The sequence below is a fragment of the Symphalangus syndactylus genome, chromosome 3, assembly GCF_028878055.3.
Source record: "Symphalangus syndactylus isolate Jambi chromosome 3, NHGRI_mSymSyn1-v2.1_pri, whole genome shotgun sequence".
Classification (NCBI taxonomy): Eukaryota; Metazoa; Chordata; class Mammalia; order Primates; family Hylobatidae; genus Symphalangus; species Symphalangus syndactylus.
In genome coordinates this window covers 35757511-35785004 of record NC_072425.2, presented here as the reverse complement: position 1 = coordinate 35785004, position 27494 = coordinate 35757511, and the positions used below count along the sequence as shown (strand labels likewise).

The following is a 27494-nucleotide window of genomic DNA, read 5'->3' as shown; positions in this document are numbered from 1 at the left end:
TCCATGATAGATTCTGTCCATACGGGGCACTCCTTCTTGTCTGCTTCCTGCCCCTGCTAGTCACCCCAGCCTTGCTGCTTCATGTGGGCAGCAGTAGTTCCTCCTACAGTCGCAGCTGAATACAATTTGCAGTTTTCCAACACTGGCAGATCCAGCTGCATGGTGTCCACCTCAGACATATCAGCACCAGCCAGCCGATGTCCCCTCCTCAGTCTGAGTCCAGGCCCCACAGGCATGTCTTAAGAGCTCAGAAATACCAGTGCCAGGCACAGTGGCCCCTGCTTAGAAGTCGGAGTTTAGTCTCCATAGGGCTTCTCCTCCAAATATCTAAATTTTAATGTTGACAGCATCTCTGTTCCCTCAGCTGTAGGGATGGAAAGTGTGGCCTGCAGTTGCTACCTCTGGTAACTTAGAGTCGTGTGGCCCAAAATGTGGTCCTGTGGGCTTGTTAGAAATGCATATTCAGGCTGGCACAGTGGCTCATGCCTGTAATCCCAGTACTTCAGGAGGCTGAGGCGGGAGGATTGCTTGAGTCCAGGAGTTCGAGACCAGCCTGGCCAAGATGGTGAAACCCTGTCTCTATAAAAAATACAAAAATTAGCCAGGTGTGATGGTGCATGCCTGTAGTCCCAGCTACTCGGTAGGCTGAGGCAGGAGGATTGATTGAGCCTGTGAGGTTGAGGCCACAGTGAGCCATGATCCCACCACTGCAGCCCAGCCTTTGCAACACAGTGAGACAAGAAAGAAAGAAAGAAAAAGAAAGAGAGAGGGAGAGGAGACCAGAGGAGAAGAGAGGAGAGGAGAGGAGAGGAACCCCCACCCCAATTTACCAAATCTCTGGGGACAGGGCCCAGTTTTCCAGGTGACTTATGCACAATAACATTTGAGAACTGCTGCCTTCAAGTTCTCTTTTTACCCTTTCATGTACCTAATTCTTTTAAATTAAAATCTTGGTTCACATATCAGGTATGGTTCACATACCCGGTTCCCATCTCCTGACTGGACTCTGACTGACACAGCATCTCAGTCCTATGGTGCCTCTTTCTTCTCTGTGGCATCAAGGAAATCCTATAACATGAAATCAAAGGAATGTATGCATTCTGCGCACCTGGATGTTCACTCGGGAAGCATTTTCCAACTGGGCTTTCAGAATGTTACACTTCACATGATCCGCCACAGGGGAAGGCAAAAGTGGAGTCTGAAGAGTTTTCTCCGAGACTTTCTTTTCTTCAGCCTGAGACAAACCAAAACACAAACAGCAGATTGTAAACAAAGAGAGAACCATGTGCATTAACTTTTCCCAATAATCATAACTGCATATAACACATAGACCTACATACATAGACAGGGGTGTCACCAACTCCTTGTATTTTTATCAGTGCTTTACTATTGGCAAAGGATTCCCAGGCACAGCATCTCATTCCCTCGTGAAATAGGGTGAGGACCTACCAGAATCCAGGGTAAAGGTTTAAAGAGAGGAAAAGGCTTTTCCAGCATCATGGGGCAGGAGCCAGTGGCAGAACAGGACATCTCCTGGTTCAAGTCCCCTAACCTCTGTCCAGTGTTATTTTCCCCATAACTGCCATCTCTTACATAGAAAGATTCAATTCTGTGACTTGTTGGGTCCAGGGGAAGGGTACAAAATATTCATTGGTAGTTTCACAACAAATCTTGCAGAAAATTGTGATTTTTCAACAAGAAATTTATATTTGTTATCTTATTGTAGGGTGTCTTGCACTTCAGTAATTTGCATGACCTTTATAATTTTTGCCATATCTCGTGTATTCACTGAACATGTATCTATAATTCATGTGATCCAGTTAAGGTGAATGACTCTGGGACCACCTATTTGAACTGTGTCCAAAGCAATAATATCTTTGAAATTATAGGCTTTATTGACTATTATATTTATTATAATAAACATGATGATATTGACATCACTATTAAAATAAAAAGTACTCATCCATGTGTACAACCTGAAATCATCTTTGATGGTATACACACCACATTTTGGGAAATAATGTCTTATTGTTAACCATGCCTATTGTGGTCATTTCATATCCCAATGCTAATATGGTACCTGGCACATAGTAGATGTCCAATAAATACCTATTAAAGAAGATTATGATAACATACAGTCATTATTAGAAGAGACGTGTTTAATAAGAAAGACACAGGACCATGAGATTGCTAGAGGTCAGTTCAGTAATATTAGGACTAAATGTGACATATCAGCCACCATGCACCAGAGCAAGAATCAAATGTCCTAAAGCTCTCAAGTTCTTCAAGTTCCAACATTAATCTTATTCACTAATTAAGAAGTCCTACTGAGCACGTTGGTACACACCAAGTGCTATGAAAGCTAGAGGAAGTAGAGAGCAACTAGCCAGCTGATATCATTTAATAAAGAAATGAGGTAGAGTTTCCCAGGGGGACCTCCAAACATATGGAGAAGCATTTGGTAGACTAAGCAGAACTCTCCAATTTTATGTAATAGCAAGACAGGCAGAGACAGATTTGAATCCCAGCTCTTTCATTTACTTGGACCATTAAAAAAAAAAAGGATCATGGGCTGGGCACGGCGGCTCACACTTGTAATCCCAGTGCTTTGGGAGGCCGGGGCAAGCGGATCACTTGAGCCCAGGAGTTGGAGACCAGCCTAGGAAACACAGTGAAACCTCATCTCTACTAACAATAGAAAAATTAAGAGGGCGTGGTGGCCCACATCTATAATTCCAGCTACTCGGGAGAATCACCTGAGCTCAGGGGCGGAGGTTGCAGAGAGCCAAGACTGCGCCACTGCACTCCAGCATGGGTGACAGAGCAAAACCCTGTCTCAAAAAAAAAAAAAAAAAAAAGAAAAGAAAAAAAAGATGCTGATTACAAAAAAAAAAAATGATGCCAGTGGCCAACATATACTGAGAGCTTATTATGGGTTAGCCGCTGAATATGCATTTCATATGCATGTCTCACCGAGTCCCCTCATGTAACCATCTCATTTCGAGGTAGCTACTATCATTATCCCCATTTTATAGATACAAAAAACAAAGCAGATAGATGGTAAGTCACTTGCCCATAGTCACACAGGAAGTAAGCAGAGGAGCCAAGACTGACAGCCAGAAATGGTGACATTGGTTACTCCAAAGCCAGAGCTCCTGACTAGTCAATCATACTGCTTCCCCTTAAATTCTCTCAATCTGTTTCTTTCTACATAGGATTGTTATGGTGCTCAAGTGAGAAAAACAGATATAAATGGCACTTTCAGGTTAGATTCTTTTTTTTTTTTTTTTTTTTGAGACAGAGTCTCGCTCTGTTGCCCAGGCTGGAGTGCAGTGGCACAATCTTGGCTCACTGCAAGCTCCGCCTCCCGGGTTCATGCCATTCTCCTGCCTCAGCTTCCTGAGTAGCTGGGACTACAGGCGCCCACCACCACGCCCAGCTAATTTTTTGTATTTTTAGTAGAGACGGGGTTCCACCGTGTTAGCCAGGATGGTCTCAATCTCCTGACCTTGTGATCCGCCCGCCTCGGCCTCCCAAAGTGCTGGGATTACAGGTGTGAGCCACCGCGCCCGGCCAGATTAGATTCTTCAGTTAGCAAATATATACAATAATAATAATAAAAAAAGAAGAGCACTGGATGTGAGAACACTAATGATCGATCCCGAGCTATCAATCGTTCCTGAGCCGTCAAGTTGAATCTGAAGAAAGCTGGCTCATTTGACTGGATTCGTTATCCTGAAGGCTTCCACGTTCTCCTTCAGGCAAATAAGTAACATTTATTTTGAAAGGTAAGGTTTACAGTATACCCTTAAGATAATTTATCTTATGTTTGTAAATCCTGTTACATCAAGATAATTGAATGGATATTTCACTGGTGCATGAAGAGATAATTTTAAAATTAGATTTAATTTTTCGGAATGGTATGCTGACATACAGGAGTCAAATTGGTTATAAAGCCCATTTGAGGCTTTTGACAATTGCTTAAGGGGAAGTAGTTATACTGGCGGTAATGACCGAAGACCCACTTCAAAAAATAGAATGCTGCTAAAATAAGAATGAAAAGTTAGCATTGATTTTCTCCTTGAATTTACTAATTCTAAACTGCTTTTTTTGGACATAAAATTCAAGCTGGCTTGTTCTTGTTCATTCTGGACAATGCAAGACCTGTAATATTCTGCTATATGAACTGACGCAGGTGAAGGCCAATATACATTTTGGGAAATTTGTGCGTCGTTATATGAATTTGTATAAAAGATATCTCTGTGGGAGATAAGCTTCTGGGTTCCAAGACCGTATCATTCCTGCCTGGAGGATGGCTTCAAGAATGCTGTGCTTCTCTTTTCCTGTGACTGTATTTTGTATTTTATGTTCAGTCAGTTTGAATCGTGGAAAGATACTTTGTTGTTCAATATGGGATTACAGATTTCAAAACATAGACATGAATGACAAGGAGGCTTTGATATTATTATAGTTGGAAATTGTCCATCTGTTTGGGGATATCGTTTGGGGATAAAGAAATGATCAGATGTATATTTAAATTGTTTATACAAATTGTTCACACATCTAAAATCTGATGAGAATGAAATTCTTGTGTTAATTTTGGGCACAAGCTTTGGAACTGGACAGTGAAAATGACATCTCACCATTCAGTCAAGAACAGGAAGTTATCCAAACCTTAGAAGAATCAGAGGATTCTTGATCCTTGAGGCTGGAAAAAACCTTAAAAGCCATCCAAGCCAGCGGCTCCCAATTTTGGTGTCATGATCAGAAGTGAGAAGTGAGGTCTGTTGCAAGGAATGTTTCATGAATTATAACCAAAAAAAAAAAAAGAAAAAAATTAAAGTGTGGCCAGGCATGGTGGCTCATGCCTGTAATCCCAGCACTTTGGGAGGCTGAGGCAGGTGGATCACTTGAGGCCAGGGGTTCAAGACCAGCCTGGCCAACATGATGAAATCCCGTCTCCTCTACTAAAAATATAAAAATTAGCCAGGTGTGGTGGCATGTGCCTATAATCCCAGCTACTTGGGAGGTTGAGGCAGGAGAATTGCTTGAACCTGGGAGGCGGAGGTTGCAGTGAGCCGAGATCATGCCATTGCACTCCAGCCTGGGAGACAGAGCGAGACTCCATCTTAAAAAAAAAAAAAAAAATCAAAGTGTGAAGTAATATATTTTGTGTGTGTGTGTGTGTGTCAGGACAAAGTCAAAATTATCTGTATAATCACATCACTCTAGCTTACTTGATTACTAATGCATTTCTTTTTTTTTTTTTTTTTTTGAGAGGGAGTCTCGCTCTGTCACCTAGGCTGCAATGCAGTGGCAGGATCTCAGCTCACTGCAACCTCTGCCTCGTGGGTTCAAGTGATTCTTCTGCCTCAGCCTCCCTAGTAGCTGGGATTACAGGTGCCCGCCACCACACCTTGCTAATTTTTGTACTTATAGTAGAGATGAGGGTCTCGCCATGTTGCTCAGGCTGGTCTTGAACTCCTGACCTCAAGAGATCCACCTGCCTTAGCCTCCCAAAGTGCTAGGATTACAGGCATGAGCCACCATGCGAGGCCAATTTCTTTGAGTGGAGGAGATAGGAAGAGAGTTGTTACTTGACCTCCAGGGAAATGCTCAATAACCCACAGGTGTCTCAGGTAGGCCTTCACCTAGAGCAAACCGCTATTGTCAATGCCCCACCAATAGTCATGGCAATTGCAAATCACTATAGAGCTTGTGAGTTCTGTGCTACACTATATGCTGTATTTCCTTGCAAAATATTTTTGGATTTTGCCAAACTCTAGATAAGCCCCCATTAAAACCATTTATTGTGTATACTGCAGAAGAAAAGTTGAAAACCAAGTGACTAAGAAAACGAAGACCAATCAGGGGGCACACGGTGCATTGGGTTGAATCCCTAGCAGCTAGGGCAAGCCTGCTCAATAAAGATTTGTTGATTGAATGGCTATCAGAGCCATCCTGCAGGAGGAATTCTCTCGTGATCTGGTGATCACGGAGAGTGGTATAGAAAAAAAAAGTGAATGAGCAGGGCTTTGAAGGTTAAACCTGAAGTTGGGGTCCATTAGTAATCAGAGGAACTTTAGGCCGCCCTGCTGAGGGATTATGGGAAAGGTCAGGGATGGGAAGGGCAGGAGGTGTAACCTTCCCAAGCTGCACAGGGCAGTTCTTCCAAATTCTTCCTATTCCCTCTCATAAAGGGACAAAGCTAAGCATTAAAGTGGAAGAAAGGAACCATGAATGAAAAAGATTCTTCCTTTGGGGATTTAAAAAATTAAAATGTATGTACAACAGTGGTTCTCAACTGGGGAGATTTTGCTCTTCTGAGAATATCTGGCAATGTCTGGAGACATTTTCGGTTGTCACAACTGGATGGGGGTCCCTAAAGTCATTTAGTGCGTTGTGGCTGCAAAACATTTTACAATGCACACGACGGCCACTGCAAAAAAGAGTCATCAGACCAAAATGTTGCTAGTGCCAAAGTTGAGAAACGCTGGCAAAGAAAACGAGGAAGCATGTTGGAGTGCAAAGGACACTGGATGGAGAGTCAAGGGCCTTGCAACCTTGTGAAGGGCCGTGTGACCTTGAGAAAGTCATTTCTTTTCTTCTGGTCTGAGACATTGAGAAGGTTGTCAAGGGCTGTGCAACCTTGAGAAAGTCATTTCCCTTCCTCTAGTCTGAGACATTGAGAATGTTGCACTAAATGACAGACTGAATCCAGCAGTGGTATGTATCGTTCTAAGATAAAATTTGCCTTTTATAAGGCTGCCTATTTGGATGTAAGAATAGGTCTAGCCAAAAGGGGGCCTGGCTTCTGCCCTGTCTCCTTCTCCCTCCCTTCCTTCCATCTGCAAATGGTTACTGAACATCTACAATGTGCCAGGCATTGTCAGAGGGACATAGAGGGCTAGAAATGCAAAGCGGTAAATGTGGATGCTCCCTCTGGAGCTTTCGGTCTAGTAGGAGGGAGAGACAACTAACAAACAGATCTGGCCTGTCGGGCAAAACACTGGGAACGACGCCTAATGCTACAATTCACCCAAAAGGAAGGTAAGTAAATATTTGCTCCTAAAGGACAGCCTGAACAGAAATGTCAGGACAGATGGAATAGAGATCCCTCCAAAGCAAAGGCACTTGGTTTAGCAGGCAGGCTAGGGTAGTAATCAGAGGTTTGATGTCAGCACCAAGTCCACGGTCATGGCAGAGCCCCGGCCCTTGGCACCTTGTTTATGTTGATGTGCAGAGGAGGCCAGGGTCCAGCAGCCTTCACAGTTTCCAGTTCCAGCTTCTTTAGATGGGCAGCAGCTTCACTGAACAAGGCAGGTGTTCCTGGACTCAGTTCTACAAAGCAGCCAGGAGAAATAAATAAGGAAAGGTTGAAAGGACAGACAGATACAAAGGAAAAGGGACACTTGCCAGCACCCGATTCCCAGCACCCTTTCTGCCAGCCTCCTCCTCCTCCAGCAGCTCTCATGCCTTGAGTATGCATCAGCTGATAGGGTGTGAGAATATCTGAGGTCAAGGTTTCAAGATCTAACTGTCCCACACATGAGCTGGACGCCCCTGGGTACGTTGTTTTGCCTCTCTGATCCTCTGAGCCATTTAAAAATGCAAATAAAATTACTTACCTTGCAGAGTTGCTATGAATATCAAATGAAGTCATTTATGTATAAATGCTTTAAAAATGGAAAAGCACTATGCAAATTGGAAAGATTAGTGTTCAGGCTAACAGGCATATAATGTGCCCTTAAAAGCCATGTTATATTCCTAAAATCAAATCCATTGATTTTTATTTTTGTGCTACTTTGGATTCATTTGCCACTACTTCTCCTTCCAGCTTGAATTTACTCATTAATACATTAAATATTCATTAAATATTAAATATTCATTACATATTAAAACTTGTGCCAAGTATCATTAGCAATTGGGATCTGGAAGCTGAAAGAAAGAGGTGAATGAGACACAGTTTTAATCTAATGGGGATGACAGACACATGTGGATATATTCTGAAGAAGACTGAGAAAAGGTTCATTTAATTGCTAAAGGAGCAAGAAGGAATCGAGGATGGGTGTTACAGAACATTTCACTGACAAGCGAATATTTGAATGGGCTGCTAAGGGATGTGTAGGAGTTCAACAAGGTGGGGAAAAGTATTCCAGGCAAAGGGAACAGCAGGTGCAAAGGACAGAGTTGAGACCCAGTAGAGTATTTTGTGAGAAGAGAGTAGTTCTGTGTAGCTAGAGTATGGTGAGGAGTGGAGGGAAGAATGAAGACCTTGGCAGGGTATGCAAGGTCTGTGTATGGCCCTGCTCAGAAGCGAGGACTTTATCCCAGACAGTGAAGAGCTAATGAAAGGTCTTATGGCATGTGGTCAGAGTTATGTGGTGAGAACTATGACTTCGGCAGCTACTATTTGGAGATTGTCCTGGAGCGGGTACCCCTTAGGAGGCTGTTATGGTTATTTAGATATACACAGATGAGGCAGGGACTAGGGCACGGGCAGTGTGGATAGTGATGAGGGACAGAGTTCTGATTCTTTAATACCAAGTGGGTGTCGAGTTTCCATTTCCAGCTCAGCTGACACAGAGTTGTTCCCTGTGGCCCCAAGGTGAAGGTTGGATGGCCCATCCCGTCTCACCAGCTCACAGACTCACACAATATCAGAGCTGAAAGATTCCTTGGTCATCATCTCAATACCCTCTACCCTATTTCATGGATGAGAAAATAGAAGATCAAAGAGGGAACTCAGTTCAAGGGTAAGAGCTAGAATTGAAGCCTCCACTTTAGTACTTTTCTTTTCTTTTCTTTTTTGAGACAGAGTCTCACTCTGCCACCCAGGCTGGAGTACAGTGGCACCATCTCGGCTCACTGCAACCTCCACCTCCCAAGTTCAAGTGATTCTTGTGCCTCGGCCTCCCAAGTAGCCAGGATTACAGGTGCACGACACCATGCCCAGCTAATTTTCGTATTTTCAGTAGAGACAGGGTTTCACCATGTTGGCCAGGTTGGTCTCGAACTCCTGACCTCGGATGATCCACCCATCTCGGCCTCCCAAAGTGCTGGGATTACAAGCATAATTACAACCTGTGCCTCCAAGTTTCAAGCGATTCTCCTGCCTCAACCTCCTGAGTAGCTGAGATTATAGGCACGTGCCACTGCGTCCAGCCTTCAGTACTTTTCAAACCACATTTGATAAACAACAGGTTCTTTCCCCCAGTCTACCAAAGATGAATTCTCTGGTAACATATAATAAAAGTGAGTTTCTAGAAAAATAAAATAATGGACATGCAGAATCAAAGCCCATATTTTTATTAGATTTAAAAGATATAAACTCATTCTGCCATATTGCTAACAATATTTCTGGGCTGGGTATGGTGGCTCATGCCTATAATCCCAGAACTTTGGGAGGCTGAAGCAGGAGTGTTGCTTAAGCCCAAGAGTTCAAGACCATCCTGGGTAACATGGCAAGACCCTGTCATAAAATAAAATAATAAAATTTCAAATTGCTCACTTTCTATTTTTGTAACTCCTCTTTCTGGGACCCATAACAGTGGACAGATTGGATCCACCTGACACCACTTTGCTCTCCCAAGTGGAATGTCAAAAATGGGATAGAATGAGTTTTTCTATGATGAAGAAAGTAGAAAGTCCAGCCATCACTCCCCTCCCCTCTTTCTCTTTTCCATTGCTCAAGCCAGTGCTGGGTACTGCAGAGGCAGAGAACTGTTAAGAAAGGAGGTGGCGGCTGGGCGCCATGGCTCATGCCTGTAATCCCAGCACTTTGGGATTTTTTTCCTCCAGCTCTTTTGTAAGGCACTAACCTATTCATAAGAGTGGAACTCTTACGACTTAATCACTTTTCAAAAGCCTTCACTTCTTGACCGTGCGCAGTGGCTCATGCCTGTAATCCCAGCACTTTGGGAGGCCGAGGTGGGTGGATCACCTGAGGTCAGGAGTTTGAGATCAGCCTGGCCAACATAGTGAAATCCCGTCTCTACTAAAAATACAAATATTAGCTGGGTGTGGTGGCACAAACCTATAATCTCAGCTACTCGGGAGGCTGAGGCAGGATAATTGCTTGAACCTGGGAGGAGGAGGTTGCAGTGAGCCGAGATCGTGCCACTGCACTCCAGACTGGGTGACAGAGCCAGACTCCAGACTCCGTCTCCAAAAAAAATAAGAAAGGAGGTGGAGAACTGTGATCCTGTAATGAAATTAGAGTTTATTGGTAAGCCATAATCCCTAAAGTGCTTCTACTCAAATGCATAAGGCTCTTGTCTACTCTGGCCCAAAACTGGTAGCCCAGCATAACATGACCACCATTGTGTGCTGCACCGCAAGGGTCTGTCTTAAGAATCTAGGGAAGTCTCGTGCCCTGCAGCATTGCTCCCCCTTTTCCTGCCTTGCCCCCACCACCGCTACTCACTTGTAAGGGACTTGCTGCTGGAGTTTGGGGACCTCAGAGGCCCCTCTTTGTTCTCCAGGGTCAGTGAGAGGCTGTAGTTTGAGTGGTGCTGGTGCTGATGCTGGTGCTGGTGCTGGTGGTGATGCCTTCCTGAAGCTGCGGTGAGGAACGGCGTGCCCCCATTCTCCTCAATGCCAAAAGGCAACCGGTCCGAGCTGCTGAGCACTGGGGAAGGGAGCGGGTAGCTGTGGAGGGTGACACAGTCAGGATTTAGAAAAGCAAAACGACCCGCAAGCCCCCTGTGTACTTTCAAAGACGTTTTCTAGGCATTAAACACTGAAAGAAATAAATTCAAAAAATAGATCCATAGTTATTATAAAGTATATATAATGGTAATGTTATACTTAAGAAAAAGAGCCAAGTAGAAGTTTGTACATATCAGAGACTTTAAATCTTGTAACTTAAAGAAGTATTTGAAATTAAATGAAATAACATTTATTTCTTTTTTTAAAGGCGTTCTCTAAATGAGAGGAAGAGGTAAAAACAATAATAAAAAATCATTTGTAAATAATCCTATGACAAGATCATAATGCAAACTAGAAGTCTTGCGGTCACTTTCTCTTCCTCTCTGTCACCCAGAACATGCAGAAAGCTCCAGTTAACATCACTGCTACCACATCTTTTTCTTGAGACAGGGTCTCGCTGTGTTGCCCAGGCTGGAGTGCAGTGGTGCAAACACAGCTCACTGTGGCCTCAAGCTCCCAGGCTCAAGCGATTCTCCCACCTCAGCCTCCCAGGCAGCTGGGACCACAAGGATACGACACCATGCCTGGCTAATTGTTAAAATTTTTTGTAGAGACAGGATCTCGCTATGTTGCCCAGGCTGGTGTCAAACTCCTGGGCTCAAGTGGTCCACCCTCCTGGGCTTCCCAAAATGCTGGGATTACAGGTGTAAGCCACTGTGCCCAGCTTACAACGTCTTTTAATTCCAGTGGACCACCTCCTTTTTTTAAAAAAAAAACAACAACTAGGATTGCCCCATTTGAAGGCTGTGTCATCTCCCACCCAGACTCTTGTAACAGATTCCTGCCAGCTCTCCCCGTCTCTGCTCGTTCCTTTAGTCCATCCTCCACAGAGTAATTGCCAGAGTGCTATTCTAATTACATTCCACACCATGCTCTCCTTCTTCAAGGAGCTTGAATATATCTCCAATACTAATAATTCTTTGTTTTTTTTTTTTTGGCAGTGTCTCACTCTGTTGCCCAGGCTGGAATACAGTGGGGCTATCTCAGCTCACTGCAACCTCCACCTCCCGGGCTCAAGCAGTTCTCATGCCTCAGCCTCCTGAGTAGCTGGGATTACAGGGGCACACCACTAAGCCTGGCTAAAAATTTTTGTATTTTTAGTAGAGACGGGGTTTCACCATGTTGGCCAGGCTGGTTTCGAACTCCTGACCTCAAGTGATCTGCCCGCCTCGGCCTCCGAAAGTGCTGGGATTACAGGCATGAACCACCACACCCAGCCTAATACTAATAATTCTTAACCACTTTAAGGCAGAATCCCCTTTGAAAATCTGGTGAATACCATGAACCTTCCCTGCACAAAGAAACAACATTCTACGCATAATATCGGGCCCTCTCGAGCCTCTCCATGGATCCAGGTGAAGAGCCCTGGCTTGAAGGATAAAAGCCACAGTCCTTTATGTGGCACTGACAGCACCTCCACCTGCCCGCAATCTTGGCCCCTTCTCTTTTCAGCCTCATCTGCTACATCCTTCTACTTCCCACCCTAACTCCTTCCCATCCCGATGCCTCTCACTTCTTGGTGCCTCCTGGAGTCCTTCCTCATCTGTCAACCCAGTGAAAATACTCCTTCTTCCAGGAAGACTTCCAGCCTTTAAGACCCAGATAAAGATCCCTTCCTCCTACTCCCTGGCAGGGCTAAGCCCTTTTTCTGCTCATTCCCATGGTTCAGATCTCTACTGCCCACTCTTTCACTCTGTCTTCAAGGAACTCACACTCCAGAGTAGGAAGCTCTGTGATTCAGTCACTTACAATCATACTAGAACAAACTGCTAAGAAAATGCAGAAGTGGAAGCAATCAGTTCTCCTGGGGGAAGGTGTTTGTAAGGGAAAGAGCATTTCGGGGAAGACAGTTAGGTTTTGCTGGACAATTCTTGAAACATAATCTTCCTTCTTATAGGAAACCCCATTCCTTGTGTTTGTATGGGATTGACATTTCCTCCTCGGGGTGGGCCTGAGACTTGAGCCTGGCCAATCAGAGTCCTGCATCCTTCTAATGAGAGTGTTCTGGAATGTGATCCAGTTAGGGACAATCAAGAGTTTTTCCTAAGACTTAGCACATGAAAACTGAAAGGAAGGCTGTTTCTTTGTGACAGGCAAGCAGGGCTTTATTGTGCCTTTTTGTGCCACAAGCACTTTTGTCTTTGTCCATTTTCTTTCCTTTTTTTGAGACGGAGTCTCGCTCTGTCACCCAGGCTAGAGTGCAGTGGCACGATCTCAGCTCACGGCAAACTCTGCCTCCCGGGTTCACGCCATTCTCCTGCTTCAGCCTCCTGAGTAGCTGGGACTACAGGCGCCCACCACCATGCCCGGCTATTTTTTTGTGTTTTTAATAGAGATGGGGTTTCACCCTGTTAGCCAGGATGGTCTCGATCCCCTAACCTCGTGATCCACCCGCCTCAGCCTCCCAAAGTGCTGAGATTACAGGCGTGAGCCACCGTGCCCAGTCGCCTTTGTCCATTTTCTATAAAAATTAACTAAAAATTTAATTTCACAACTGCATAAAAGTAAATATGTTAATAACATATATTAAAACATTTTCTTCAACTGAAAATCCATTTTTTCTTATTTTAAAAAATCTTTAAAATCTTTTTGTGGGCCCCTGGAAGTATTGTGAGTCTAAGTATTGTGTGCCTACTGTGTGTAATGTAATGTGCCTAAGCTGGCTCTGGCTGTAAGGATGATGGAAGTTAGGGCTCTTTGTGAACGTCTTTTTTGGACACAGAGAAGTAGTCCCTGTGAGACTGAGGCCAATGCACAAAGACAAGATGAGCAGAGGTTAGAGATAGTAAGAGAGAGAAGAAACTTAATGGTATCATTTTAGCTCCTGGTTCCAGCCACACCTGAAGCTGGCATTACCACTGAACTTTTCAATTATAAGCTCCAGTAAATGCCTTTATTTATTTATTTATTGCTTGAAGTAGTTGGGTTTTTCCAATTAATAACCCATATGCTTGAAATCAGAGGAGGTGTGTTATTTTGTCATTGTTTTTTTGTGTGTAGAATTTCTTTTCAGTGGAAAAGGCAGAAACAGCTGTTCCAGGCTTAAGGAATAGTATGAGCAAAGGAACTGTGGTTGAAAGAGCAGGATGTCTGGAGAAGTGAGGAGGGAAGTAGCAGGAAGGGAGACTAAGACAGGCTGGGGCTAGTTATGAAGGGCTTAGGGTGCCTGGTTATCAAGGAAAGGGCTTAAGCAAGGGAGTTTCATTTTGGAGAGTTTGTTTTGAGTGCTGCGTGGAGGAGACTGGTTGGGGAGAGACTACAGTATCTCTCTGTTAGGAGACTGCCGCAGGGTGGAATCTAGACTAACCTGGTGGATGGAGTGAGGTGAACTGCCTTCTGGGATATTTTGAAGCTGTGTAAGCAGGGCTTGCAGACCTGTCACTTGGGGACATTGGGAGGAGGTGTCATTGAAGACTGTGTTGCAGATGCAGGAGACAGTCCAGAAGAAATGGCACTATTTGTCCCCTACATTGCCCCATGAGCTGCATCTCTGACCCATCTTGGATGCCTCCTGGAGACTTTGCTCAAGGACAGTTCTGTGTGTGCGCATGTGTGTGTGCATGCGCGTGTGTTGGTGTGTGTGAGCATATGTTTGTGTGTGCGTGTGTGTAAGAATGTGGAAGAAGGCACGGTTTTGGTTTCTGGGAATCACGATCCCTCCTCGCCTCTCCAACCTGAAACATAACCAGAGTATCCACCCTCTTCATGCCCCATGGAGGTAGCAAAAAGTGCCCTGAGTTGGAGTGGAAAAACCTGGGCTCAAGTCTTAGTTCTGCCCCTACTTTGCAGGAGAAGTTTGGGCAGTCACTCTGAGCCTCCACTCCCTCAAGTGTAACGTGAGTTGGGTTAAGTGATTTCTGGGCAAATTTCGGGATCTGAGAATCATCCTTTCCCCCAACTATTTATCCAGTACTTGCCGTATGTCTCAGATACTGTGCTAGCTATTTTACAGAAAAGATTCCCTTTTAAAAACATGGAGACTTTTACCTGTTATATAGTAGGTGTTCCATAAATATTTGGTGGAAGGAAGAAGGGAGGGGAGGGAGGGGGAGGAAGGAAGAATGAAAGGAAGGATGGATTAATGAAGTTGTGCAGCTGGGATTTGACAATAGGTCTGTGGACCCCAAAGCCTGTTAATATTATTTTTCCTGTCTTGCAAATATGGTGAAAATAATATCTGTCCTAAGGAGCTGCAGAGACTGGGAGCTCAGAACAGAGAAAATTCCCCTTTGCTTGGAAGGCCTGGAGAGGGCTTCCCAACTGAGGGGATCGTCTTCCACCCTGCCCTTCTTCCTTGCTGCCGCCAGCCTATTAAAGGTCTAACACCATCATTGTCTAGGTGAGAGGCACAAATCAGAGAAACATCAAAAGGAAAAGATAGGGATACTAGCTGGATTTGAGAAAGGGAGAACATGGAGATACGGAAGGGTCAGAAAACTCCAATTTTTTTAAGCCTAGAGGACCAGGCAAATGGCATGTCATTAATAGAAAAAAGGAGGTGGCAAATGAGGGCTGCTTTGAGCAGAGAAAACTATGATAGACCATCACATGGGTAACAGAGAGTGTGAGAATGAACACCCGAAGGGAAAGATGTCTTGTAGCAGAGATCTGGCGTATATTCAGGGCTGGAGGTGGAGTTGGAAAGCTTTGAGTAAGAGTTCCTGAGGGATGGCAAATAGATATCATCTGTCATGCCAACTCCAATTGATTTTCACTCTCTGCTTGGAGTGCAAGACTCAGAAGGAGTCTGAGGTTGTGCCCAACTCAGGGGGAAAGAGTGTGGTGATTGATTATTGATGTCTGCCATGGACTTGGAAGAGCACAGTGGTATCATGCATTTGTCTTTCCAAGTTAAAAGTGAGTGGTATTTAAAACTTTTTTATTTCAAGGAAACCCAGAGTAAAGAGTTAAACAGTAAAAAGATATATATGCAGGGAGTGAGAAAGTGCATTTCATAACACGGCAAATAAAATATGCATGTGTGACCTTCATCTTATAGCTACTTTGGAGAGAGGCAGAGAAAGAAACAAATGAAAAGATAAATAGATGAGGGTCAGAGAAGCTGCCTGAAGCTGCCTGAATCTGCTCAGGTTAAAGGTCTTTCGCAGAGCAAAGGTTCCTAAGCAAGCAGTAGAATGACTTGGGTGCTTTCTCAGCTCACACGCCTGGGGGATCATCCTGAAGATTGTAACATGGAGAAGTTTTGTGGGGTTGCTCATGGCTTCATGGATTGTGCCCTGCGGAACTCCTGGAGATGCCACTCACAGACTTCAATGTAAATGACATTCGCTAGGTTGCGCGTCTTCCCTCTTCATAGAGACCTCAGAGGTCAAGCCCACCCTAGAAGGTCCAGCAGTACTCAGGGACCTTGGCTAAGGCCCAGGAGATGAGGCCTGCTGCACACTCACCATCACCAGAGACTGAGGTTCATGAGACTCCTGACATTCTGGAAAGGAGGTCCCACATCCTGGTTTTCAGGGTGGGTGACAGAGGACAGATGTAGGCTTCAGTCTCTGCCTTCATCAGCTGGCAGTTGAAAAGAAATCTAGTGTGGAAGAAGGGGCTGCTATGTGCCTAGCACTGTGCTAGGCACTTTAATGGTTAATTTTCAGTTTTCCTGCAAGGAAGCTGCTGGTGCCCCCTTAGACACTGGGGCTTAGTGAAAGGGAGTAATGCGCCCTGTTAGTAAATGCAGACTGAGAACTGACCCTGATCTCATTTCTTCTCTTCCCTTTTCTCAGAGGAAGACCCAGTTCCCATTTGGCCTCCAACTCCAGAAAAGCTAGTGTTCCTACTGGGGCCTAGCCATAAGAGACTTTATTGCTTGCAGAAAAAGTGAGGTTACAGGGGCTTTTTCCAGCCCTGCCTAATCCCATATGTACCCCCAACCAGAGCCTCTCCTCTCCCTGACCCTGGACTGCCAGACAACAAAACACGTGGTGCTCAGTCAAAATTGTTGCATGCTGGGCCGGGCACAATGACTCACACCTGTACTTCCAGCACTTTGGGAGGCCAAGGCAGGAGGATTGCTTGGGCCTAGGAGTTCGAGACCGGGCAACATGGGGTGATCCCATTTCCACAACAACAACAACAAAAAATTAACCCGGCCTGGTGGCACATGCTGTGGTCCTAGCTACTCAGGAGGCTTAGATGGAGAATTGCTTGAGCCTGGGAGGTCCAGGCTGCAGTGTGCTCCAAGATCGAGCCACTGTTCTCCAGCTTAGGCAATGGAGTGAGACCCTGTCTCAAAAAAAAAAAAAAAAAAAAAAAGAATTGTTGCATATTGCATAATGGTATCCTCCGGAATCCACCACCAGAATTGTGACCAGTGCTGGGCGTGGCTTTTCCTCAACAACAAGGCTGAGTGATCAATGCTCCAACAAGCCAATCACAGACTCTACAGCTCAGCCCAGCTCTGAGTGACATGGGCTTTTCAGGGGAGCCCTGGGGATCTAATCCTGGATAAGAAATCACAGAATTTTAGAAATGGAGCCCCTCAGATATCATCCAGTTTGGTGGTTTGAAAACCTGGATAAATATTAAAATCCCTAGGGGGAGGCTGGGCACAGTGTAATCCCAGCACTTTGGGAGGCCGAGGCGGGTGGATCACCTGAGGTCAGGAGTTTGAGACCAGCTTGGCCAACATGGCGAAGCCCCGTCTCTACTAAAAATACAAAAATTAGCCAGGTGTGGTGGTGGGCACCTGTAATCCCAGCTACTCTGGAGGCTGAAGCACGAGAATTACTTGAACCCAGGAGGTGGAGGTTGCAGTGAGCCGAGATTGTGTCACTGCACTCCAGCCTGGGTGACAGAAGGCGCCTCTATCTCGAAAATAAAATAAAATAAAATAAAATAAAATAAAATAAAATAAAATAAACCAGGGGAAACTCCTATACATTGCTGGAGAGAATGCAAAATAGTGCAGCCAGTTTGAAAAACAGCTTGGCAGTTCCTCAAAGAGTTGAACGATAGTTACCATATGACTGAGCGAGCCCAATTCTAGTATATGCCCAAGAGAAATGAAAACAGGTCCATGCAAAAACTTACATGTGAATGTTCATAGCAGCATTATTCATAAGAGCCAACAGGTAGAAACACCTCAAATATCCATCAACTGATGAATGGACAGACAAAACATGGTCTATCCATACAAAAGAACATTATTCAGCCACAAAAGGGAATGAAATATTGAGCAGGCCATGACATGGATAAACTTTGAAAACATGATATACTACATGACAGAAGCCAGACACAAAAAGGACAAGTATTATATGATTCCATTTATATAAAACATCTAGAATAGGCAAATCCATAGAGATAGAAAGTGGATTACCGGCTACCTAGGACTAGGCACGATGGCGGGCAGGGGGAAGAGGGAGTGACTGCTAATTGGTGTGGAGTTTCTTCTAGGGGTGATGAAAATGTTCTAAAATTATATTGCAGTGATGGTTGAACAACTTGGTGAAAATACTAAAAAACATTAAGTTGTACAATTGATGTGTGTCTTAATAAAGCTGATAAAAATATCACAAGGAGAGGTTTTGAAAAGTATCAATCCCCACGCCCTTTCCCAGACTAATTACATCATAATCTATCTCTAATGTGGCCAGGGCTGAGAACCATTGCTGTAGTAGTCCAACCTCCTCATTTTGCATATGGGGGGATGGGGGCTCGCTATGGGGAGGGAGGTGACCAGGTCACACAGCAGGTACCTGCCTGATCCTGGGACACAGTCCAGACTCCTGCCTCTCTGCTTGCTGCCTCAAGTGCTGCCCATCTGCTGCCTCTTCCCATCTGTCTTGGCTTCTATTTAAGGCAGCAAGTGCACTCATCAGGAAAATCCAAGTTCTCCTCAGAACCCCCCGGCTAAGACATCCTTGTGTATGTATCTTGTCCTCCCAGCCATACAGTTAACTCTGTAGGAACAGAGACTGTCACATCACATGTTTTCGTGTCCTCCACTGTGCTAAGAAAAGTACTAAGCACATAGCAGGTGCTCAACTAATACTGGTTAGACGGAGAACAAAATGAAATATCAGTGCATTTGGTACATATTTGAAGGCCAGCTCTTGTGCCTGGTACTGTGCCATGCACAAGGATAAAGACAAATGAGATGTTATCTTTGCCCTGTATTAGTCCGTTTTCACACTGCTGATAAAGACATATCCGAGACTGGGCAATTTACAAAAGAAAAAGATTTGATAAATTCACAGTTCCACGTGGCTGGAGAGGCCTCACAATCATAGTGGAAGGTGAAAGGTACATCTCACATGGCAGTAGACAGGAGAGAATCAGAGCCAAGTGAAAGGGGAAACCCTTATAAAACCATCAAATCTCATGAGACTTATTCACTACCACAAGAACAGTATGGGGGAAACTGCCCCCGATTCAATTATCTCCCACCAACTTCCTTTCCACAACACTTGAGGATTGTGGGAGCTACATTTCAAGATGAGATTTGGGCGAGGACACAGCCAAACTATATCAGCCTTCAAGGAGCTCACTGCTATCTTGATACACGGGATAGGGGTGCCCAATCCAACTGGAATCAACAAGGAATACTTCCTGGGGTAGTGATGCTTGAAGCAGGTCCTGGCTCTTGAAGGATGATGGCAGTGTCTGGGGGAGGGACTGCATAGGGCGGTCTGGGCAGAGGGCACTGCATGTGCTAAGGCCTGGAGTTGGCAATACATGCTAACTGGGGAGGGGACTTGCCTGAGCTCCATGTTGGCATGAGAGTGAACTTCCAGCTTTTATTTTTCACATTTGGATTATGAACTCATCAGGAGTTTATGTGTATATCGTGAAGTAAAGTCCTAACTTTTTCTGAAATGGAGAGCCAATTGTTCCAAGATCACCCAAAGAATCATTCACCCTTGCCCCATGAACTTGTGATGCCATCTTCACGTGTCCACCACTTTCCTGAGTGCTCTCAGATCCTTTCTCTGCTCCCCTGCGACTTACTCTGTTTACAGGAAACTTTACTTCTCAGGCTCCCTGTCCTCTGGCTTTTACATAGGTTTGGCCAATGGGAGGCACTGACATGGACTGGAGGGTGAATACAGGAGACAAGTTAGGGTATTTCTCCTTCATTTCTTCATGCCTCCGGTGATGTTTCCAAAAGCAGCCGTGAGTTCTCTGTGGCTCCAGCTCCCTCTAGACTGTCTTCCTGCTAACTTAGCTCCTGGGTGCTAGAACACTGCCACTTCCCTTTGTCCCTCCAGCTCTAGGAGTGGTAAGCAGGTTCTGGTTGTTGCTAATTTATAGGTTACCTCACTGTCCAATTAAGTTTCTCAGTTTTTTCAGCCCTTGTATAACCAATTCCCTGAATTAAATTCCCTCTGTAAGAAATGCCTAGAGTAGTTTCAGTTTTCTGGATTGCCCATGACTTATATACAATAAAAACCTGTTTTTGAATTCTTCATTTTTTTTTTTTTTACAGACAGGGTTTCCCTTTGTTGCACAGGTGAGAGTGCAGTGGCACAATCATAGCTCACTGCAGCCTTGAATTCCTGGGCTCAAGCAATCTTCTTATCTCAGCCTCCCGAGTACCTACAACTACAGGTGTGCACTATCACACCTGGCTAATTTTTCATTTTTTTGTAGAGACAAGGTCTCATCATGTTGCCCAGGCTGGTATTACAGGCATGAACCTCTGTGCCCAGCCTCTTCATACTTTTATTGTTCTACTAATCTGACCCTATATCAGACTGTCTTAATTACTTTTGTTTTAATATATACATGTATATGCGACATTATAAATCTTTTTTCTTTTTTTTTTTTGAGACGGAGTCTCGCTCTGTCGCCCAGGCTGGAGTGCAGTGGTGCAATCTTGGCTCACTACAAGCTCCGCCTCCCGGGTTCACGCCATTGTCCCGCCCCAGCTTCGCGAGTAGCTGGAACTACAGGCGCCCGCCACTGCGCCCAACTAATTTTTTGTATTTTTAGTAAAGACGGGGTTTCACCATGGTCTCGATCTCCTGACCTCATGATCCGCCCGCCTCGGCCTCCCAAAGTGCTGGGATTACAGGCATGAGCCACTGTGCCCGGCCTGACATTATAAATCTTATTGCCTTTCTCACATCATTATTTTTCTTTTGTTTTTTTTCTTAGCTGTTATCACGTGCCTAGTATTCTGGATTCCTTTTGTGATAGTAACTTGAATTCCAGAATTCAAATTACTTCCAAAAAATCCCACTGGAATTCTGATTTAAAGCATTACATATTATGGATTAATTTGAAAGAATATATTAACAAGGAACATATTTCTCTGCATTTACTCACATCTTTTAAAATGTCCTTCAGTTAGAATTTTTAAACTTTTTCATTACGGTATAGAACATTAACTTTATTCCTAGGTATTTTTCAATTTTGTCACAATTGAAAATGAGATCTTATTAATTATTACATACGCCCCCCCCTTTGTTTTTTGAGACAGAGTCTTGCTCTGTCATCAGGCTGGGGTACAGTGGCATGATCTCGGCTCACTGCAACCTCTGCCTCCAGGATTCAAGCGATTCTCCTGCCTCAGCCTCCTGAGTAGCTTGGACTACAGGCGTGCATCATCATGCCCAGCTAATTTTTGTATTTTTAGTAGAGACGGGGTTTCACCATGTTGGTCAGGATGGTCTCGATCTCTTGACCTCGTGATCTGCCCACCTCGGCCTCCCAAAGTGCTGGGATTACAGGTGTGAGCCATCACGCCTGGCCTCTATCGCCTAATTTTTTAATGACTAGATGGATATACAAAGCTGCTGACTTTAGGATATTTCTGCCTCTGACCACTTTGCACAACTCTTATCAGTTGGAATTCACTTGGATTTTAAGAAGAGAATCACATGAATTTTGTTTCTTCCTTTCTAGTAGTTATTCCTAATTTTGTTTTCTTGGCTTATTCCATTGGTAAGGTCTCCAGAATAATATTGAGTATCAGCAGTTATCCTTGTCTTATTTCTGAAGTTTATATATTATCTAGTGTTTCACCATTAAATGTCAGTTTCTGACAAATTCTACTTATCAGGTTAGACTACTTTTAGCTTACTAAAAATCTTGAAAGATTAGCATGACTTATTCTCAGCATATCTGTGCTGTCCCTAAGTCAACACTGCTTCCTTTACTAAGTGCTTACAAAAGACTCTGTTCTCAAACTCTCCTCAGTATTGCAATCCAGCTTATCAGTCTAGTTTTTGGAATTGATGTTCCAAAAAAAAAAACTGTTCATCTACTTGTCTAGCATTTTCCCAAGACTTTTTCAAAGGTATTGATGCTGACTCAGCAATGTCAAGTGCAAATTTTCTCAGTGTTTTGAGAGACCATTTTTCTGAGCCTAAAGACGAGCTAATCAAAAAGCAGTAAAATATTTCCTGACTACTCTTTCTCTTATCTTGGACTTCAGTTTTCTTCTGTTTGTTCTCTTCACTCTCTGCAGTTAGTATAGTGACTAGCTTCCTTGTTGAAAAAGAAAAAAGCACAACAAAAGTTGAGTAGCTCTGCTTCTGCCTGTTAGACTCACACACCATCCTCAAAATTGGGTGTCATTAAATTGCTCATCTTTTTGCCCCAACTGAAGTGAGCATCTACAAAACTTTGGAGTCCTTAAAAAAAAGTTCTGTGCCTCTTTGTTTTTGATCATATGTTCCACCTTCCTACTCTTTAAAATACTATTACAAATTGTGGTTCATCTGAGAGGCTCATAAAGCCTTTCTCTTTCGGATTATCTGTGGTTTCTAAATTCACAGCCCATGTAAAAAATATTCCCTTTTAAGTCTATTTTCTTTGACATTTTGAAATTGGATTTTCTAAACAGTAAAATATATATGATGTGATTATTTCACATTGCATACCTGTTTCAAAACATCTCATATACCCCATAAATACATACACCTAATATGTACCCACAAAAATTAATTTTAAAAAAGAATATCAACAACAACAAGAAAAAGAATATGTGGAGAATTAAGCCCTGGATTTCACTCACTTCATGTTAATGATTCTGAGATGTCAGGGTTTTCTTCTTCCATGGATCTTGTTACTTACACATTTCTGATGCAGTCTTCCTTGCTGACCAGAATTTACAACAGTAATACCTGCAGGGTTTCTTCTGCCTCCTAAGCAACCAAATCACCAGCCAGGCAGGCCAAGAAACCAACAGATTCCCTGCCTTTAACAGAATGCCCATGTCTGGATGGTCAAGAAGTCCCCCATAGGTACTATGCCAGCTGATGCAGCAGTAAATGCAATAAACATCCCCTATCCAAAGTCGCATGCATCTCGTCTGGATTGCTCAGTGCACACATACCAAGTGCTGCCTGAACTCGGACTTACTCCTCAGCTATTTATGTCACGTGTCTTCAATCCAAGTTGGGGTTCCTGGCAGCGGATCAGTGTATATGTAGCCCACACAGTAGACTCACAGGTAGCACACAAGTTCTCCACACACTTTCTGGAGGAGCTGGTTGGGACAAACTGGTTCCTGTTTTACTTTTAGCCTCAATGGGGACAATTCCATATTCCTAATCAGAACTAACACATCGGGGATAAGCTGACAAGGACCTCAGTAGAACTTTCCAACTGGTAAGCCTCAGAAGGGTTGCAAGTGGGCTGAACCATTTATTCTCCCAGTCCTTGGAGTAAGTGGGCAGGACATGGGGAGCCTGGAGCTTCAAGCAGCCTTGTCTGCTTGTCCCAGCATGCTATACGTCACTTTCTGTGTGTGCCAAGGACAAGAAAAAGTCAGGAAGCCCTGCCACTAGTCCATACCCAGTCCATTTGCCCGGAACTGTGGCTCTCCAACTGGGACTCTCTTAGGAGAATTCACTCAAGTAGTGTGTTTTTACAGCAGATGGTGTCAGCCAGAATCATTCCTCCTGACTGAACACCAGTGCTTTAATCATGCTCTTTAAATATTCACAGAGCAAAAAACCCCAAAAGCTAACATTTTTGAGTGCCCAGTACTTTACCATCAGTTAACTTAATCTTCCAACAACCATTTGAAGAAAGGACAATTATTATTTTCTTCATTTTATACATAAGGAAAGAGGAGCAGAAAGACCAAGGAGCTTTCCTCAAGTCACATAGCTAGTAAATGGCAGAGCCGGGATTTGAACCCAGGTAACCTGGGCTCTCTGAATTGCTAGGCAATACTGCTTTGCCATGTGTTTGGAAGGAGCAATCTAATGACAAAAAAGGAACATGCATTGGCACTTAGCTTGGCTTTGCTGCTGTTTGCCTACGTGACCTTAGGTAACTCACTTATCTGGGTGGCAGACACTGCATTTTTGGACATTAAGCATTTGTATGCCAGGAACTACAGCTCAGTGATATAATTTGATCTGTGCCATGTCCGACTGAGAGATGAGAGAAAGCACAATTTACTCATTCTGGTTTCCCAGATAGCTGTCGCTTATTTCAATTTTAATTTGGTAGAGACTAAACAGACTGATATATTGTTACATGTTCTTATTGAATACAGGGAAAGCATACTATTTGGCAGCAAGTAGAGTCTATATTTGAAACACTGTACTTTTTTCATAATGGATTTTCCGAAGAAAATTGTATCGACATCTTAGAAGTGTGATACATTATGAATGTTGCATCTATTAATTAGGGATGATTTCTTATAGCAACTTAGTGGTCTTATTTCTAAAAAAAAGACTAGTGAGAAGGTTGACTCTACTTCATCTTTCTCTTCAGATAAGGTCAAAATTGGCCGCAAGTGGTGGCTCACGCCTGTAATACCAACACTGGGAGGCCAATGCAGGTGGATCACCTGAGGTCAAGAGTTAGAGACCAGCCTGGCCAAAAATCAGGGTGAAAACCCATCTCTACTAAAAATACAAAATTAGCCGGGTGTAGTGGTGCACGCCTGTAGTCCCAGCTACCCAGGAGAATGAGGTGGGAAAATTGCTTCAATCCGGGAGGTGGAGTTTGCAGTGAGCCAAGATTGCGCCATTGCACTCCAGTCTGGGTGACGAGTGAAACTCCATCTCAAAAAAAAAAAAAAAAAGGTCAAAACTGCATTTTTTGGGTGTAGTTTAGATTCCTTTATAGAGACTAATTGGCACAAAACTTTTCCAATTTGTATTTCTTTCAAGAAATGTTCCAAACAATCAACTTTGCAAGCAATTCTGGTGCTAGCACAGTTGATGGATGAATCCATGCTAGATGGGGAGCTCTCAATCTGATGATGATTAGCTACCTGGAGCCAAAGACGGCATCTTCTTCAACATACCAGCACTGCATAGAAACACAGCAGATCTTTATTCAATTAATTAGTTTAAGTGCATTCAATTTTAATTCTCCTTAGGTAATTTATCAAATATCTATTCATAAAAGTTGCACTTTCGACATGAATTCCCTACTTGTTCCTAACTACATTATGTAGTCTCTGCAAAACTGCAGAGTAACATCCCACATCCTAAGGACTGACAAGAGCCTTTGGGGTTCAGTAGTTCCTGGGTCTGAGTCCTGTGTGAGGTAGGATAGGATATGTGCTTCCATCTCTGAGTCTGGAATTTTCTTTTGGCAAACAACTATCAAATGATTTCAATAAATAGGTGTAAGCAGGTCCCGACATTTTTCTGCTAGGAAGGCTGTTTTGTTGCGATGCTATTCTTGCTAGGTTTTGCAATGGCTTCCTCGTTGTGTGTGTGCCTTCACAGGTGTGCATGTGTGTGCAATCCAGAGAATTACTATTTCATGAGTTGGTTTTTGTTCAGGGGCTCATGACCAAGTTTATTCAATCTTTTTCTTGACTAAAGAAAAAAAAAAAGCAATACAAATATAGTCGTTTTGCCTTACAACAGTCACTTCTAATAAACTGAAATTTCCATTCTGGGTTTCTTTCTGTCTTTTTTTTTGATGGAGTATCACTCTGTCGCCCAGGCTGGAGTGCAGTGGCGCAACCTCAGCTCACTGCAACCTCTGCCTCCCAGGTTCAAGTGATTCTCCTGCCTCAGACCCCCGAGTAGCTGGGATTACAGCATGTGTGCCACCACACCTGGCTAATTTTTGTATTTTTAGTAGAGACGGAGTTTCACTATGCTGGCCAGGCTGGTCTCAAACTCCTGGCCTCAAATGATCTGCCCACCTCGGCCTCCCAAAGTGCTGGGATTACAGGCATGAGCCACTGTGCCCGGTCACTTCTGGGTTTCTTACAGGTTTTTTTTTTTTTTTTGCCTCTCATTTCTGTGTTCCTGTGCCTTTATTCTGTTTTTTTCAGGTGGCAACAGCATTAACAGACTTTCCCCTAATCACTTCTTTAAATACGTCCTCAAACAGTATTATATGACAGCCCCCAAAGGGACAGTAAGACAAAAATAATCATTGTCATGGAAGCTCAGCTGTGAGTGTAAAATAATGTCCACATAGCAGATTCTTTGTCATCCTGTGCACTCTGGCAGAGCTATGGCAGACTCAGGCATGAGCTGGGAAGTGTTATTTTTCCACTCCCCAGACGCCATCCGCCTCACTGAATGAATGAAATTAAAACATTATTCATCCCGGAATGTAGTTCAGGTTAGATGAATAAGATGCATAATCTGTTAAGAGTAGGTTTTAGACATTCTAATTGCACAAGACACCAGTATGAGCCAGAGTTGGAGCTGAACACTGGGTATGTGTTTCTAGGGTGATACAGATGAGGATTAATTTATTTTGGTATTCATTAGTGCTTAAAAATTTCCTCAAATGATCCTCTCTCTGTTCCCCAATTCTTGCAGGTTTTTCAGAAGCTTCTATTATGAACATACTTAGCCACCGAAGCCATAACACTGATATGAATTTTAAGGGCTTGATGGTTTAATTGCCTTTAATACAGACAGTGTCCATTATTCAGCCAGGGAATGAAGCTGGTTGAGCATTAGCATAGCAACACCTCTTGCTTTTGAGGTCTCAGTGCAGAACGTGGATGTTTAAACCATTCACCATTCAGCAGGGGACGATTAGGAGGTTTCTGTGGGTTTCTTATAACATGAGCCTACAGGGATGTTCCTCTAATTATTCTAATCCTTTTTTAGTGGATGGCCTAGACTACAGCAGTTTTAGTATTTTAAATTCTGCAGCCTTTCATCCGAAAAAACCACAGGTGACTCTTGGGATGTGGCTGTAATTTTAGATCCAATATATTGGAACTTTAATTGTAACTAGAAGTACATCCATCCTTCCTTGGTCAATGCACCAGGGAAATTCATGATGTCTGGGTGGGTATCTAAGAAGCCTGAGTGGTAAGTTCTCAATACCCTCCCAAACAGGAAAGGAAACACAGATATTAGAAATCAATTCCTTTACCTCTGCTATCTTTATGTTGCCCACATTCCCTTTTTCAGCTCTGCAGGGCAGTATCATGCTGACTGTTACCTGAATTTCTGGAAACTTTTTTTTTTTTTTTTTTTTTTTTTGAGACGGAGTCTCGCTCTGTCACCCAGGCTGGAGTGCAGTGGTATGATTTTGGCTCACCGCAGCCTCCGCCTCCCAGGTTCAAGTGATTCTCCTGTCTCAGACTCCTGAGTAGCTGGGGTTACAGGCATGCGCCACCAGTTCCAGCTAATTGTTTGTATTTTTAGTAGAGATGGGGTTTTGCCATGTTGGTCAGGCTAGTCTTGAACTCCTGACCTCAGGCGATCCACCAGCCTCAGCCTCCCAAAGTGCTACGATTACAGGCATGAGCCACCACGCTTGGCCTGGAAACCTACTTTCAAAAAAATGTCTGGTAAATATCAACTCATTCAAGCCTTCCCTTTCCTCACTATTATAAATGCTAAGATGACATGGTTAATTGTACTTCA

General features: G+C 43.7%; 1 protein-coding gene across 6 annotated transcripts in view; it reads right to left on the bottom strand.

Moving 5' to 3' along the window:
- Positions 1-27494, bottom strand: part of EPB41L4B (erythrocyte membrane protein band 4.1 like 4B) — a 149237-nt gene that overhangs the window by 34755 nt on the left and 86988 nt on the right. For all 6 annotated transcript variants that reach the window (XM_055271559.2, XM_055271557.2, XM_055271553.2 and 3 more), the window contains 3 exons: positions 10427-10650; positions 7223-7341; positions 1109-1234 (listed from right to left, as the gene is read on the bottom strand). In XM_055271559.2, coding sequence (XP_055127534.1) covers positions 1109-1234; positions 7223-7341; positions 10427-10650 — 469 coding nt within the window. The remainder of the gene's footprint in view (positions 1-1108; positions 1235-7222; positions 7342-10426; positions 10651-27494) is intronic.